General features: G+C 41.1%; 1 protein-coding gene across 10 annotated transcripts in view; it reads left to right on the top strand.

The window, feature by feature from the left end:
• nvl (nuclear VCP like) overlaps window positions 1-17,984 on the top strand; it is a 77,835-nt gene extending 59,851 nt beyond the window's left edge. For 9 of the 10 annotated variants that reach the window (XM_070542755.1, XM_054750602.2, XM_054750598.2 and 6 more), the window contains 4 exons: window positions 286-392; window positions 7,470-7,546; window positions 10,627-10,703; window positions 16,655-16,994. In XM_070542755.1, the coding sequence (XP_070398856.1) occupies window positions 286-392; window positions 7,470-7,546; window positions 10,627-10,703; window positions 16,655-16,818 (425 nt within the window). In that variant the 3' untranslated portion in view covers window positions 16,819-16,994. Of the gene's footprint in view, window positions 1-285; window positions 393-7,469; window positions 7,547-10,626; window positions 10,704-16,654; window positions 16,995-17,716 lie in introns of those variants that run through there. The other variant, XM_070542756.1, reaches the window with a different exon arrangement.
• Window positions 17,985-17,997: the final 13 nt, after the last annotated feature.

Here is a 17,997-nt window from a genome sequence, read left to right as displayed (position 1 = left end):
ATAAACATCTTTGCAGAGCAGCATAAACAACATCTTCCTATGTGACCACCATAACCAGAAATTCTGCAAAAGAACATTCTAGATTTCATTCATGGGATATAATATAGAACATTTTCTACAAACGTTTGATAAATGAAGGCCCTGGTGTCCTACATGGATGCCGTGGGGATCCCTCTGTTTCGTAGCAAAAAATGAAAATCCAAATACTTGTACCATTACATCTCTACTGAATAGACATGTGTATTACCTTCACAGTTGTTGGCACACATTTTGATTTTTCTACAGATATCATTGACCCAGCCGTACTGAGACCAGGGCGTCTGGATAAAACCTTGTATGTGGGGCTGCCAGGTCCAGCAGACCGCCTCTCCATCCTGCTCACCATAACTAAGGTATTCCAACATCCAAAGACAGGAGACAGGGGTGGGTTTGTTTTAAAATGAAAAAAAAACTCGTTCTGGTCCTAACTTCTTTGGTTGCAGCAAGAAAATGTATTGCCAACCAAAAACTAAGCTTTTGGACTTGCTAGTGGCGCTGGATGAAATGGAAAAATTATTTTTCATATCAGTTGATACTGATTTATATCACTCCAGTTGTGTTGACCGGATATTTTTGGAATATCCATATTTGTATTGTTTATACCAAAAAAATGTTTTCACTTAAATTTAAGCAAATAGGTGTGAATCTCCTGTTGGATAATTACTGCATGGGTGATTATCTTTCAGCTGGCAACAAGTTCTTTTACCCCAAACTGCTGCAATGGGTTGCATCTTATTTTCTAAACAATCCTGTCGAAAAACTCATCTCGTGGTTGTGGAAAAGATGTTTGTTTCTTTGAGAAGGGTCAAATCTAGGGCTGCAGCTGTCAAATATTTTTGTTATCGAGTACTTTTATCGAATAATCGAGTACTCTAATAAATTACCCTTTGTGTTTCTAAATCATTATATCAAATAGCATGTTATAAAATATGAAAGACCTCTTAAAATGAGCAAGCAATTGCCAGTTATTCAAGTTTTATTCAAAATTTTATTTAAAAAAATTATATCAAAACTTCAGCACTTCAACTTTACTTCACAGTAAACAAATGCCTGTGCAAAAAATAAGTATACAACCTGAGTCGATTTTCCCCTCGTGCGAGAATCTACTAGCCTGGCAAGCCAAAAAAAAGCTAGGAGGAGAACTGTTGGAAGTAGCGCTGTGAGTGGCTGCGACCCAAACAGCACCAGAACCGCTCATGGCGCATTCGCAAACATGGCTCGCTAGCTATTTCCCTATTAACACACGTCCGTTTTAATTTCTACACTTTCTCATACAATAACAAGGATTGTCGAGAATGCATGTTTGTCATGGTTATGTCAAATTTTACTGATCACAAAACATTTATTTACTTTCTTTAGTTTTCCTCTGCCACTCTCATAAATACCTGTGTCCTCCTGCAGCTATCCCGAGGGACAAGAGACATAACAACACAATAAAAAGTCCGACGTGTTGTGTATAAATGACTATTTTTAGCACATTTTTAGGTCCAACGTGTGGTACCAGATGCACAGTGTGAGCTGAAACTGAGTGCTACAAACGAAAAAGTCACACATTGTCCGCAGAATATATAGCGGACCTCCGAGTCTGCTTGCAGAATGACATTTGCATGTGGATGTTTCCTGGTCAGGTGCTGCAGCATCAAGGATGTGGTGTTGTGGTAGACTAAATCCATTTTACAGTATTTACACTGGACTACGTTTTCCGCCTTACGAAGTCAAAAATGGTCCCACATCTTTGACATTTCCTGTCTTTTTCGCACTCCCCTGGGGTCCATATTGTCCACCATGGCTTAAGAGAAAGTGAAGTAACATTCGCTACTCGCGTGTGCATTCAGTGCAGTGTGTATGTGCGTCACTTATTTCGGTCTGGGTGAAACATGACCCCGGGCGTTGCAAAGCCATGAATTAATTAAACAGGAATTAAATGAAGCCTCGAGGCAGACAATTTGACTACTTTTTGTAGTCTAATTATTCGAGGTACTCGAGGAATCGTTTCGGCCCTAGTCAAATGATTAAAAGGTGGAAGGATCTCTTTAAAGTAGAAAAGCACCTCTCCTATTCGGCTGTGGTCATGGGTGTGGTGACAAGAATCTTCAAAAGAGTGACAGTCTCTGTGAGCGTGTTTTGAAGATTGTTCTCCATGAAAAACTGGAAGAGAGTCAGTGCACCAGTGCAAGCCCTGAACTCATGGTTCTCATAGATGACGGATAGCGCTGTTCTGAGCTTAGCTTTGTTCAGCATGGGGTAGGCCTCTACAGCGGTCGCCAGTGCTGCATCTGGGAACTGCGCTGTGTTGCACAAACAAGTCGCTTTGTAGCAGAGTGGCAGCAACGAGGTGCTTGGTAAAAGAGAATCGCTCTTTTGTATGGCTCAGGATAGTGTCACAAACCTGTCATATGATAAATAAAAAAACAACAGATAAGTACATCATAAGTACATGGAAACACTTTCATAGGAAATAATGTCATCAGTATCCTCTTACAAATGTCATATTTCCCAGTTTTTGGGAAAATAAAACATTTCAGATTCTCAATGAGATGTTTTTACTTCAAATGTAAAAACATCTGATTGAGAATCAGAAATGTTTTATTGTCCCAAAAGCTGGGACATTTGTTTGCTGCAGCAGAAGTGTAACAAGTAAAATGGAATCAGATTGATGTATGTACAAATTTACATGAAATACACATTTACATGATTAAATATGTATAATAGGTATGTGTGTTGAAATGAGTTTTTACAGTTATTGCACATTAAACAATGTACATGTTATTAAACAAATGTCCCTGTTTGTGGGACAACCAAGGATTTCTGATTCTGATTGTCTTGTTCACAGAAATGTAATGTACAGCTTACCTCTGCACCCAGCTGCTGTTGTTCTCCCTGTCCAAGCGTCCTCCGTTTCTTCCGTTTCCCTCGTCGAGCTGCATGGCAACGTTAGCTCTGCCTAGCATGGCTAGCTTCACCGTGTTGTCCATGTGTGCCCGGGATGACTCGTGAGCTGTCGAGCTCAACCCGAACATTAACGAACAGCCTTGGGCGGTAGCTCTATCGCCCTTCGGGCTTCCGAATCGACGACGCTGATTGGATGCATTCCCATTGCTATGAGTTTGATTTTCTTGTCAGCAATTGGCTAGCTGCTTCACTGCCGTTTGGGTGTAGCGTTATGCTACGCTACATGGGCGATCTTTCTGTCGCCTCCACCGCTCGGCAGGGAGCTTCTCACCAATGATATATATATATATATATATATATATATATATATGATTCGTTTTTGTTACAAAACACACAATTAACTTAGAATATGTGATTATTGTTAATTTTATTTATTTTTTTAAATAAAAATTAAAAACACTGGGGAAAACTGGGGAGGCGGCGCCCTATCACCCTCTAGTGGCCAGCCGCCACTGCTTGACCCTATTACAAAGCTGTTTGTTGGTGAGTGAAGCATCAAATAGCCAATTAAATTCTGAAACGAACGATATCTAACATGTGGGGGTCGGCTCTACCAAACAAAAACAAAGTGTGAGCATAAACGAACTTTGTCACAGCAACAGTTTGTAGAGCAGTTACGCATCGCTATGTGATCGCTGCACACATCAGTGTATGCCTCCTTTACTCTTTGTAAGTAATACTGAGAGTGGATTTGGATGTGGGATAGGACAGTCCCATTTGTAATCTTTAATTAGTGCCCAAGTTTATGATTTTATGTTGAAGCTTTCAAAAATAACAGATTATTTTCCTAAGTATGTCGCAATGGTCTCCAAAAGGCACACATTTAGCACACGTTTGAATTGCCTGGACCTTATAAAAATATCTGCCAAATGCTCATTTTTAGGTTTATTACTGTAAAATTTGGTGTGGGACAAGGAAAGACTTCAGGCAATTGACACATAATGTTTTCCAGTCCAAATCTCATTACTGATGTTATTTTTAAAGCAGGTATTTTTTTAAAATGAATATGCGACCATACATTTTTTGGGAATTAAATCCCATATTACTCTATGACGGTATCACTTACATAAATTTTCACTGTTGTGGGGAAAACATCTGAGTGTGTACCAGGGCTGCAACAAACGATTATTTGGATAATCGATGAATCGGATGGGGTCTCGACACGATTAATCGGATTACATGGGGAAATTTTTAAAAACTGCTAGGGAAATGTTATTTCTCTCCTTCCTTCACTTTATTTAACACAACATTATTAGAAAACAGTTCAATAGCAGAAAAACAACATGCCATCACCTAAATTGTCTTATAAGGTGCATAGACAGAGACCCTAAGCTACATCTATCTGTGACCTAAAATTCTTGGTCCAAGTTAAACAGCTTAAGGGCAATTCTCATCTGTTTTGTTTGATCTCATCTGTTGACATTTATTATAACTATATTGTCAAACAACTAATTTTTAAATGTAATTAAACATAGGCTGTGAATTAATCAAAATTAATCACTATTTCCAAAAATGACTGAAAAAATACCAAATAAAACAAAAGTAAATGAATGTCATCCTCCTTGTGATGATGCCCTGGGCAACTGCCATAAAGTCACATCAAGAAATGCTGCTGATCATTCCAATGATCCCAAATAGACTCACATTAGGCCACATGAAAGCAACTGAACCCAAAAATATATTAACCAGTATATAACTGCACTCTCACACAACACGCCTGCAGCAACAGTTAGAACTCCTCCCCAGTGTTGGGCAAGTTACTTCAAAACTGTAATGCATTATTTATTACTTGTTACCCTCATTTTAAAGTAATTAATTACATTACAATATTACTGATTTTAAAATGTAAGGCATTACACTACTTTTGCATAACTTGAAGTAATTTTCACCAAAACAACTTCAATATGAATCTGGTAATCTGACACTCAGTGAGTTCATGACATATATGTGGAAAGTGATGTGGTGTCTGAGCTAGGGTTGCTGTTAAAACAGTCAGATATAATAACAGTGCTTTAAAATGATTGTTTATTAAATGAAAGCAACAACAATCTGTACTCTCAGCACGCTGCCATCTTATATTAACTGAGCAGGGAGTGAGGTGGTGGGGGCTTCAAGCCTATATTTGCCTTGGTCCCCAAATGCCTTGATACGGCCCTGGATGTGGGACTGACTTCTGGGGTGATCTGATTCTATCACTAGTATAAATATTAAAATGCTTATATATTATTGCTTTTCACTGGTAAAAATGTGTATTGGGGATAAATCTACCTACTTTTTTCTTTTCAAGCACTTTGTTTTGTTTTCTTGATTTTATTTGAATAATTTCCTGCCCTTTCTCTCTCTAACCTTCCTGCATGCTGCATGTTTTCTCTGTCTTCCAGAAAAACTGTTTCCTAGATTTCCTACATTCTAACTAATCAGCCAAAGGGATCTACCGAACGCAAAATAAATAAATAAATAAAGCTTCGCGCTGTGCTCCAGCAACAATGAGTTGAAATCACCGGGGCACAGATTGTGAACTCAGCTGAAAAGTACATGAAGTACCAGAGAACATGGGCTGATATAAACGATCGCAAACGAATTACTTTGTTTTGGTGGAGCGATTTTGTGAATATAACAGCGGCCGCGCGCAGGACGCAGCTGGAGTATTTGAGCCATTACCGCTGTGTCCTCTCTGCACAGAGAATGCTCGCAAAGCTGAGTCCATAAATGACGTAATATATGTGGATACTGGATCTTTTTTCAGGCTTCCCGCAATTAGAATTTTTAGGAAACCCACACCTTGATTCTGGGTTTAAAAATGCATTGTAATTACTGCGTTACTGACAATTGTACCGAGTAAATATTACCATTTTCTTTCCCTGTAATGCCTTACATTACCACATTACAGCAAAAAGCAATGCATTACAGTAGTTAATTACTTTTGTACCGCGTTACTCCCAACACTGCTCCTCCCTCCTTTTTAAAAGCGTTTTCGCTTCCGAGGACATTGTGGTTGTAAAACCACATGCTAGTAGTCTGGCCCCGGTGTGATCAACCAGTTTCTGCGAGAATGTGACGGCGGAACCGGTTTGCAGCAGCGCGAGTCTACGGGAAGATCCCCCCCTCCCCATTCATCTAGTAAGCATCGCACCCACGACTTTATAAGCTTTTTTTTTTACGAGCTTAGGGCATGTCTAGCCTGTGTAATAATCCGGGGCTTGGGTGAATCACTTTTGAAAAGTTTTTAACTTACCCGGACACTGAGCTCTCTCCTTCCTCGCTGATGATTCCGACATGCTTACGTTTAAGATGCTGCATCATCACCGTAGTACTCCCGTGCCATGCTAAGTCTGACCTACAAACGTTGCAGGTAACGAATGTCTTCGCCTGATTTAACTGAAAATGCTCCCAAACTTAAGAAGTTTTTACTTTTTTGGGTCTCGCTGCTTCTGCCATGTTTCTCTTCCAAACACCTCTCTCCCTCGCGCTGATTTGACTTGCTCCGGTCTGTGCGCAAGGGGGTGGGGGGGGGGCTTTTGGAAGAGTTGTGTGTCACAACGAATCGATGACGCAATTCGTTGCCAACGCTTTTAGTAATCGATTTTCATCAAATTTATCGATTCGTTGTTGCAGCCCTAGTGTGTACTTTAAAAAGACACCTCAATCATGCCTCTAGTCCAAATGGTTCAGTTACAGCTTTTAGTCAAATTCGGGTATGCTTTTACTAAAGCCTCTTTGGCTGAAATGGCCGGAATGTTAAGGGGAGCATGAGATATAATTTTCACACATGGGTTGGTCACCACAGAGTCCAGACCTTAACCCCATTGAGAATCTTTGGGATGTGGGGGAACACATTACCACACCACTGCAGGAGTGCTCACGGTGCAATTAGACAGTTGCTCGAATAAACAAGTTTTGGTTTTGCATGATCAATTCCAGAAAGAAAAAAAAATAGTAATCCTTTCAGAGGGTTGGGGTTAGGGGGAAACACAGCAAAGGCTGACACAAACACAGAGCTGCAAGCAAGGCTGCCACTTTGTCTCTGCCATACTCTGGGAAAGAGTCAGAGATCAGAAATTAATTATATATTTGTCATATGCTGTTTTTTTTCAGCAGTGAGCAGAAAGGCAGATGAAGTGTCCCAAGGGCATATGGACAGAATGATTAGGAGTGATTTGGGATCAAACTAGCAACCCTCCGACTACTAAGCATCTGCAGCGGGATTTCTACATAGAATTCATAACAAGGGAGCTGCTGTATCCCGGGGAAACTGTGGCCTTTGACCATTGTCCTCTCTATCAGCTTCTGAAATTCATTTTAACCAACACTTATTCATTCTGTGTTGCACTGGTCCAGGATCTTTAGTTGTAGATTCTTGCTACATAAATGTTTCATTTGTAAACCACCCCAACAGTAAAATGTGTTTATTGTGAGAATAACCACACCCCAAAGAAAGGAAGAATGTTATTAACTGTCTTGATTTTTATATGTTACAGGGAGGCAGCAAACCTCGGCTGGAGCCAGATGTCAGTCTGGAGGACATTGCTTTTGATGAACGCTGTAACTGCTTCTCGTAAGTTTTCGCTGAAAACTTTTCTCTTTCATTCATCTTCTGTGGGAAGATGTTCAGCAAACTTTATCACAACATAGCTCAAAACATTCCTGTAGAGGAAGAAAATCTGATCACTTCATCACAAGTAACAACAAATACAGGAATATTTAGCAATTTACCTTCCTCAAACACAATCCTAATGCGCATGTAAATGCACTGTTCCCTTACATAGGCCAACGTTTAATTTTTTAGCCCAGGGAGGGCTGCCACCTTATCGTGGTGGAGGGGTTTGAGTGTTCTATTGATCCAAGGAGCTAAGTTGTCTGAGGCTTTATGCCTCTGGTAGAGTAGGTGGTAGGGTCACCCATGACTAGGGTTGTCACGGTATGAAAATTTAACCTCACGGTTATTGTGACCAAAATTATCACGGTTTTCGGTATTATCGCGGTATTTTTTAAACGGTGTTGCATATGTTCAGAAAGCATTGATAGTCCTGTTCTACACAAACTGAAATAGTTTTGAAAAGGTTTAACAGTGTTTATTAAACCTAAAATAACAAAGCCTTAGCAAAAGTGCAACTTTTCACAAGTAAAGGAACAAATAGCTTCTTTTTCTGGAACATGTTACAGTAGTCAGTGCAGGTTTAAATTATACAAATCCAAACATTCAAAACATAAACAATATGTAAACAAATCAAAGAAACACCACTTGTTTTCTCATATACTTGTTTTCTTCATTATCAAAATGAAAATCTAAAACTCCAGTCCACACTTGACTTGAGCGCTGTACAAGTCAACCTTAAAAAATATGTATTTAAACAAATTACTAAAATAACTACTACACTATGTAATCAAATCCAAATGTTCAAGTATAAATGGCATTGAATAAGTAAACAAATCAATGACAAGGAACTAATTGTATATTTCTCTTCATCATCAACAAATAAGATGCTTCATCCAGCAACAGGGTGTCCGTGACACGGTTTAAATGCTGGCAGAGGACGCTGCGGCTGCAGTATGTAGTGACTCGTTGCATTCTCCGTCAACCAAAAGTCCTCGCGTCATGCATTTAAGCTAAAATGCTAATGCTATCTTACCTTGCACTGGCTGTGGAGACGTGGGTGATCGTCACGCAGATGTGCCATTAGATTCGAAGTGTTGCTGCCTTTTGCAGACACTTGTTTCCTGCACGTTCTGCAAACGGGATAGCCGTCTTCTATTAACTGTCCCTCAGCATTTTTCAGAAATCCAAAATATGCCCATACTTCCGAGTTAGTCTTCTTTGAGGGCTGATGGATGTCCTGGGCGCTGCCGTCTCCTCCTTCGGCCATTATTTCAGCTTCAAAGTTTTGGTAACGTTGCAAACTAAAAAGTGCGTGTGCGCGCCGCGGGAACTTCAGCTGAAGCGACGGTGGCTGGTAAGGGTCACCGCGCTGAAACCGCGGCCACGGTAAACCCACCGAGATAATTTAGTTTTTTAAAAACTGGACGGTTATTTTTATTGTCAACTTTTTTACCGGGGTTTACCGCTATACCGGTTACCGTGACAACCCTACCCATGACAAACAGGTCCTAGGTGAGGGATCAGACAAAGTGCAGCCTAAAGACCCCTTATGAAGAACAAGACAAATGGAAACAATGTTCCCTCGCCCGGACCGGGTCACCGGGGCCTCCCTCTGGAGGCAGGCCTGGAGTTGGGCCACATTGGCGAGCGCTTGGCTAGGCTTTTACCCATGGAGCCCAGCCTGGCACAGCCCGAAGAGGAGACGTGGGCCCCCCTTTCCTAACCTGGCAGGTTTGTTAGGTCAGTTCTGCACCATATATGGACGTCTTTACAAACCAGTTGAAAGACTCACTCGGTAGACTCTTGGGTTAATCAGTTAAGTCAGTATTGGGGTTACGTGTATCGTTACTGGTTACTTTCTTTTGATGTTTGATATTAATTTTATCTAGATGTTTTTTTTTTCCATCCAGTCATCCATCTATTTTTTCAATTTATTTATTTATTTATTTTTGCTTATCTGGAGTCTGGGTCGCGGGGGCAGTAGCCTAAGCAGGGAAGCCCAGACTTCCCTCTCCCCAGCTATTTGGGCCAGCTCCTCCAGGGATATCGTAAGGCGTGCCCCGGCCAGCCGTGAGACTTACTCTCTCCAGCGTGTCCTGGGTCTTTCTTTTGGTCTCTTCTCGGTTGGACGTGCCCGGAAAATCTCACTAGGGAGGTGTCAAGGAGGCATCCTAACTAAATGCCCGAGCCACCTCAACTGGCTCCGTTCAATGTGGAGGAGCAGCGGGTCTACTCCGAGTCCCTTCCGGATGAATGAGCTTCTCATCTCATCTCTAAGGGAAGAGATATTTTCAGTTATTTATTTTTTCTTCAAGTCTCTTTCTGGAGTAATTCTCTTATCCGTTGGCACCATCTAGTGGCTGATAAGCATTTCACACAAATAATTGCTCCTTCTGTTTTGTAAGATGGCAACTTCAGGTTTCTTGTTTGTTTATGCCCTTCTGTAGCCAACAAACAGAGCTAAAACACGTTTTACGAGTTTTATTCTCATGTGATGTTGTGTTCTCATGTCCTCGTTAACTCCACAGCATCCAAAATGATAATGTATCGTGCATGTGGGAAGCCCCCGTGGGCTGATTCCATCTGCCAATCGGAGGCCCTCCCCTAGTGGTGCGCGTGATTTTGAGCCAGCCAATCAGTTAGCAGCGGGTGTGTTGGACCAGTTCAGCTCCAGGCAAACCGCCTTGTAAAGAGGGCTGAAAAGACGTCCGGTTGCACATGGGAAAATCCAAGGCTACCTAAATGAGAATACTCCCAACCCGGTCAAGGTGGAGTGGAGTGGACTCTAGAGTTTAAATGCTATAAGCCGTGCTGGATAGGAGCCCTCGAGGGACCATGATTTTACTCCTGACCTAAAAGTGCACACACACATGCGGACACACACATACAATTATGTTCACACATAAAAGGTGTCTTGCTGTGAAGAATAATCAAAGTAAAACCTGTGTGTGTGTGTGTGTGTGTGTGTGTGTGTGTGTGCGTGTGTGTGTGCGTGTGTGTGTGTGTGTGTGTGTGTGTGTGTGTGTGTTGTGATCCAGTGGAGCTGATCTGACGGCTTTAGTGAGGGAGGCGTCCGTAAACACCCTGAGGGCATTCCTGAAGACCAGTCATAATGGTAACCAATTTTCTATTATGTATATTTATAGAATTCTTCCAGGTTGGGCTTGTTTGTTTTAGCTAATGTTAAAGGTGTCTTAGAGTTTGAAGCCATTTTCAATTCATTCATCCATCCATATTTTATTTATAAAGCAGATTTAAAACACAGCATGGAAGCTGACTAAAGTGCTGTATAATCAAGGCAAGGAGATCATAAAAGCTATAGTAATCAAAACTTGGCCAATAAAAAACAAGAACAGACAATAAACACTTTATGGACCAAGGGGTAAAAGTATGTATGTAAAAAAGAAGAGGCTAAGAACAAAGTTATGAATAATGGAGTTTAAGTACAATAGCCTAAGACTTGTAGTAGCAAGGTCCCAAAACAAGGCTAAAGTAGTAGGGTTTTAGATATTTAGAGACTGTGCCGTCCTGATTTGTATGACCTCTTTGGCACAAACAAAAGACTACCACGTCTCTAATACAATGTCCAGGTTATGTTCACGGATAAGATCGTTGATGAGATGACCTTTGCCCGTGAGCAAGCAGATGTTTAGCAGACCAAAGGTGACTATGGAGTTGGCGTGTTTGGCTATAGGGTTGGCTGGGTTAGTGAGAGGAGTTAGCAAGTCTTGGACAGCCTCAGAGTTACTAGAACTCGTGTCGAGTCGGGGGGGCAGGATGTGGACCAGATGGACCTCATTGAATGGGTGTCATCATCGATAAAGTTGCACTGGTACCCACAATGGATGTATTTGCTGCGGGGTTTGAGCGAGATGTCCGGGAACAAGCGGAGAGGCGCGGGTGGGGGGGACCACCAGGTGAGCGCAAAACCGAAGGAGCTCAGTTGACAGATACTGGTTCAGCGCTGAAGGACAATGAAAAATAGAAAGGATAGCCCAGGTGAGAATGAACCAGCCAAACTGTCTACTAGGCACCTTTAGCCGAAGGTAGATGTAAGGTGCGGATGAGGTACGTAGGGTGTTGTCCAGGTGGTACAGTGACCAGAAGGCTGCTAGTACTCATGAATTTTGTAAAGATAAATACCAAGATTCAGATAGAAAGATAAAAAATGAAAGGCAGATTAAAATAAATAAAAACATGAGAACCGTCTACGTAAAAAAAAAAAAAATAACGGACAGCAGAGATCAGAGAGCAGTGGCAATCAAAAGTGCCAGCGTCCACTCAAACCGAAATAGATATGCCCATCTAGTGGGTAACTGGGTTAAACCCCTCACTGCTTATCTTGAAAACACTCAACCCTCACTTCACTGATTACAGTTTGGCTTTCAGGTCCAACACTCCACAATCACTGCCCTATGTGTGTTATTAGAAAATGTGAAAAGCTTGCTCGATAAGAGTAAACGGCAGCACGCAGAAATCACGAGGCAACGTTTTATGTGACGTTTACTTGTTGCTGTGAGTAATAAGACAGAAAAAGCCACGCCAAAATAAGTTTAGGAAGCCCAATAAGAATCGTAATAAACACATTTCAAATAAATACCATATACAGTTGAGGAAACATTGGTTTAAGTACCTGATATGAAGTGGTCGCTGTGTAAGCGAAAATCTTTACTCTCGGGATCCCAGAGCTTCATTTTAGCCCGGTCACTAGCGCGCTACAATGATCCAACGTTTGTGGCGTTCCGGATCTTGGGGAATCCTGTAGAAGGCTCGTCCCTTATGTCGTCCGCATCTGTTCTGGCATCCTGGGGCACAACAGGAATCTACCATATTTCCCGTTTGAGTTTTCTGACAACAAATAGCCCAGCTGGGGGCTTCTGCCTGCCAAGATGGCGCCGTTTCGATTTGAACTGTTGCATGCCGGGAGAAGTGACGTCAACTCCCGGAGCTCTATACTGTTTACTGTTGGTCTAAGCAGGATGTTATGTTTGTGTATTTTTGGGGTTCCATAAATTCTTATGGTGATTTTATTATTATCATCTTATGTTTGTTAGTGTTGGTACATTTTTATGTTATTCTGCCTTTTTCTTTTAGTGGTTTCAGTGATGGGGTTTTTTTTTCATGTTTTTCTTGACCTCTAGATCTGTCGTTATTTGGTGTTTAGTTTTTCATTTGCTGTTTATGTTTTTCTTTGTCCATTATTACTGTACCACTTCCTTTATCTGCCGGTAGAATAATGATGTCTTCATTTTTGGATAGTGTTGTCCCTTGATGCTATTTAGTATCCCAACTACATTATTTCTAAGTTCTGCTTTTTTCCTTCATCTGTAATTTGTTCACATGCCATTTCTGTTGCTACAATAAATTGATCATATGGTATGTTTTACAGAGTTATTGCAAAGTTTAAACTTTTTTTTATTATGCTTTCTTTTTCAGTTAGTTTGTGTTGTGAAAGCTTACATAGCCATGAGCATTGTGTTGCATTGTCTTGTTTTTTTTCTTCTTTTTCTTGTTGATGAGTTTGGTTAACTTCTTTATATTTCTTTGTTTTACTTTTACAAATGATGTTTCTTGTTCCATCATGGTTCTTTCAATTTGTTCCTCTGCTTTCTCATCTAATTTGTAAGTTATTTTAAGGTCCAGATGTCTTCTTTCCAGTTAGTTTTCTACTTACACTGTGTTTGGTTATGATGTCCCTTGTCGTTTCCTTGAGCAGCGCGTTCTGTGTTTTTTCCATGATGTGTTGTGCTGTCTTTGTTCGGATTGGTGTTTTCAACTGTAGGCTTGTTGGAATGATGTCTTCATCCCAGCATTTTAAATAGAAGCAGAGGTGGTTCCTTAGACGTGAGCGTTCACGAAGTAAGAGTTCCAAATGTCAGAAGTCTCGTGTCTTGTTCATAGCTGTCCATATTTCTCTTTAAACATCTTCTGTGCATTCATTCCGTGTATTTTGTTATCTTGCATGGCTTGTTTCTTTTAAAACACAGAAAAAAAAGGTTGTACTTTACCTTGATTTGCTAGCATTTCAGCTAACTATTATAGCCATCCTCTGGTTATAGTAATTAGCCGAAATGTTAGCAAAACAAGTTAAAGAACAACCCCCTTTTCTGTGTTTTAAAAGAAACAAGCATTGCAAGCTGCCCAACCTCTTCTGGAGCTCATCGCAGACCACCCTGACCTGGTTCCAATGCTGATCTGGGCTCCAGGGGGTGCAGGGTATTTTTAACATTAAACTCCCATCACATCACTGGGATTGTAGTCATCTGGTGTGAAGTAAGCACCACAAATGACCGTGTTTTCAGCTGCCCAAAACGCACCAGGAACAGAAGTTAACGCTGTTCGTTTTCTTATTTGGAAACCCTTGGAATCGATGTCCGGACCTGCTGGAGTTTGTAAATCCTCCACAAATACAATAGTTAACCATTTTTTAATAAAAAAGAATGCAATCCAAAACTAGTGAACGCACACACTGACTCCATAACATGACCTCTATACCCAAAAACTAGCTTATAACTCCCCATCGTTACGTCAGAGGTTAAGATTTGTTTTAAAAAGCGTATTTATAAGCTTTGCTGAAAAAGGCCACGTTTGACTCAAAATAAGGGTCTGTCATACAATGTAAAACAAAATACCCACAAAAAGCATTTGAAATAATATTTTTGGTCAGCATTTTATATTAAATTTAAAAAACTGCAATTTGCTCTTGTAAGGCCATTCCAGCCTTTTCCACTGACAGGGCATGGGTTACCACCAAATGCAGCTGTATATATATCAGGTTCCTCTCTGTCCAGTTTTTTCAGAAGCAGCTTCTGTACACCCCTGTGTTTACCTGACATGAGGGAGGCACCATCATGCACCTCAGTGATGGTTTTCTCAGGCCAACGGTAGTCAGTTCTCTTATGATGGTGTCAAAGTAGCTGCATCTCCCTGGTCAACAGTGGCAGTGGTGAGGAGGTGCTCAGTTGGTTCACATTGTTTATTAAGAAACTGGAGAAATGTGGAGATATTTTCTCTCCCAGTTGAATATCTGGTTCTATTCAATTCAAGTTTATTTATATAGCGCCAAATCATGACGAGAGTCGTCTCAAGGCACTTCCCTTAGTAAACATTCCAATACAGGTCAGTTCATTAAGCCAATCAGAAAAAAGTTTCCTATATAAGGAGCCCAGCAAATTGCATCAAGTCACTGACTTGTGTCAGAGTCTTTACAGCAATCCTCATACTACTCATATACTATTCCATCTGCCTTTAAAGAATTATTCCACTATATGTTCGCTTACTAAAGCACTCATAACATCTATTAAGTAATTTTGAATATAATGACTTGAGTATATAGCCATATGAGGAATAGTTCTTGTTATCTTTACATCTTTCCTTAAAGAAAACTCAAATAGAGACAAAAAAGGCCACATCCATCACTGTTCATTTTACTAAATGCATCATGATCACCTCTAACCCCTACTGGACACTGGAAGCATCAACTGCGTGGAACAGCAGTGAAACGGCACTGCTTCAAAAAGAAACCATTATGGAGTGTGACAAACTCGCCACGATATGGCAATTCTCAGACGCATCCCAGAAGCGGCATACCTTGCTGCTAAAGATGGGATCGGGTTCTATTTTTCCCACGAGCCGCTTCTGGGATGCGTCAATTACTGCAGTTAACACAGGTTTCAGTGTAAAAACCCAAGTAATTTTCAAAATAAAAGTATTGCAGCAATGCTATTTCATATATATGAAGCTTATGTGTGACCTAAAGGCTTATTTACTCAGCATTGTTCCAGTGCAGCAGTGTGTTTTTCATGGCTTTAATCCTGGCACTGGAGACAAACAACATCCTATATGACATCAAACAGTGACAACGCAATTTCATTCTTTTTGGTTTAATGACCTTTAAAGTCTAGGGATTTTGTGATCTCGCGAGTTGAGCAAGAAGCATGGCAGAGAAGTTGCTTGCTGAGACTCTTGGTTTGCACTCAAGTGCAGTAAACCGTTCCATGCTGCTGATGCTTTCAGTGTGCATAGCTAGGAACTCCACAACATCAATAACAGCATAACACATCATATTTGTTGCGCTGTAGTTGTTCAGTGTTAATTAATATTGATATTTCCTTTCTTATGTGAACCAGTTTTTCCTTTTCCCTCCATGTGGCTTCACAAGTCAAGTGTTCTTTGGATGCAGCATGTTTGTTCAGTCCCTTTCCACAGTCTATTTCATGTTTCCAGTCATGAAAACCAGTAACACTGAGAGTTGCATCAGTGGGATTGGGTCATTCTGCATGGGTAGCAGAATGCAGCATCTGCTTGAACTGAATACTCCAGCCAGGGAAAACCCTTCATAGAGGTGACCAGGAGTTGCAAAATTATCTTGTTTTTTGTTTTTTTATTTTTCGTGAGAAAAGGCGTGAAGGAAAGCGTTGCAGGAGAGGTCTTTGAGGCATTTCTGTGCCGAGATCACTAGACTGTAGTGGTCTGTTGTTCCTCGTAGCTGTAATTCTATTACAATGAATCTGTTTGTTTAGCAGTTGACGTCACTCACGTCCATTAGAAGAGCCGTGCTGCTCAGCGCTGATTCTTGCTTTCCTTGGCTATTGCAAACATTCTTATCACGATTGCTAACTAATGATTGCTGTTGACATCAGCGCTTACGTTTCCAATAAACCTGGGGCAGTTTGGTGCGTCTTCAGGCTTGCTCTGCCTTCCGTCGGCACCATCACATGTCCTTTTGAATTTGAGAGAATATTTTTCTATTTTCATGTTGAATCACAGTGCTGTGATGTTGACCGACCAGAAAACCAGACCCGACCCCTCTATCTGTGATAGGCTAATATGTTACCTCTGTTCTCCGATTGGATTGTAGGATTGGCAAATCAAGAATCACAGAAAATGGCTACATGATCAAAAACAAGCTTGCTTTCTTCTGAATTTGCACATTATTTACAACCTTTATGGTGTAAATGGAGCCCAGCGACAGCCAAACCTGCTCAGACTGTAACAGTGAACCAGAGGGAAGCTACTAGAAACAAACTGAAGCAAACCACAGGTTCTAATGATTTCTTTCATCAGGTGCCACGTATCCCACTGGGTCAACAGCTGATGTCAGAGTTGGTAAACAGAACTTTGAGGAGGCCTTTAAGAAGATCCGTCCATCTGTGTCCAAAAAGGTAAGAATATGTCATCACTGTGGGACAAAAAACCTAAACACTCTTCTGTTATGCAACACTTTTTGAGATTTACAAGAATTTTGTTAGAACCTTTTTAAAAATATTCTGGATAACAGCTGCCATCTATCTATGTAGTCCATGGGGCTGAATGTGAAGCTAAACCCCACTTTGCTTTACAAGACGACTAGCTAGGATGTTAGCTCCGCTAACTACAGGCAAACCAGATTTAAAATGCATGCAAACTCAGGAGAAAGAAGACATGATGCTTGTCTGTTTACAACATCCTGCTTGTTGACCGGGACCTCCCAGGTGAGCTGGTCTGGCTCTAAACTCTCCTCGTTTACCAAAGCAGAGCAGTCAGGCCACCTCCAGGGAAACCTCAGGGCTTTTCTAGAATAGTGGTTTTACTGGGACGATTAGCCTTTATGATGGTCCCAGTGAGGCTGAACATCGGTTTGGATCTACCTGAGTGAAATGGTATTGAAGCTTCAATCTGGAGTATTTTTTATCCAACGGCACAATCTGGTGACTGACAGATCTACTGAATTTCAAAAAATGCTATCGTAATCGTCAAAGCTGTGGTTTTTGTAGCACCCCTGACTGACCCAGGATCAGTTGTCAGTTATTTTAGACATCTGGGGTAATTATATAATGAACTGAAATAATTTTCTGAACAATTCTTTTGGTATCTTTTTTGAGCAGAGGGGCCCACCTTGCCTGCTGGTGGTGGTCAGAAGGACCAGTGTTTCAGTCTCACTTGTCTGTGCGCCCCAGGCAGCTGTAGCTACACTGTAGCTCATCATCACCAGATCAGCTAAAAGCACTTGGAAAATGTGTATTGGTTAAAGCGAATGCGTCACGTACAACACCTGCTCATGTTCCAGGTTCAAAAATGGGTTTAGATGGTTAAATATATGCTGACTTTGTCAATCACCTGTACACTGACTACTTGTTTCCTATTCAGGATCAGCTGATGTACGAGCAGCTCAGAGAGTCCCTCAGCAGATGACCAAACTAAAATCTACACGTGGAACCACTTTGGTTTTTGCACTTCAGTGTGAAAATAAATCATAAAACGTGCTCATTAAAGCTGTTGCTGAGCTACCAGGATCCAGCTCTTCTCCATCAGTGATGTGCAGATCCGAGTCGGCTCCAGGACCAGAAGTTATTTAGCTGTGTGTGACAGACCTGAAGCTACCTGCTCACACACGCCATCTCTCCTTTCAGACAGATGCTGGACTTGTG

This window comes from Nothobranchius furzeri, chromosome 12 (genome assembly GCF_043380555.1).
Source record: "Nothobranchius furzeri strain GRZ-AD chromosome 12, NfurGRZ-RIMD1, whole genome shotgun sequence".
In the NCBI taxonomy this organism is placed as follows: Eukaryota; Metazoa; Chordata; class Actinopteri; order Cyprinodontiformes; family Nothobranchiidae; genus Nothobranchius; species Nothobranchius furzeri.
The sequence above is the reverse complement of the archived record's forward strand: the minus strand, read 5'-3'. Positions and strand labels throughout refer to the sequence as shown.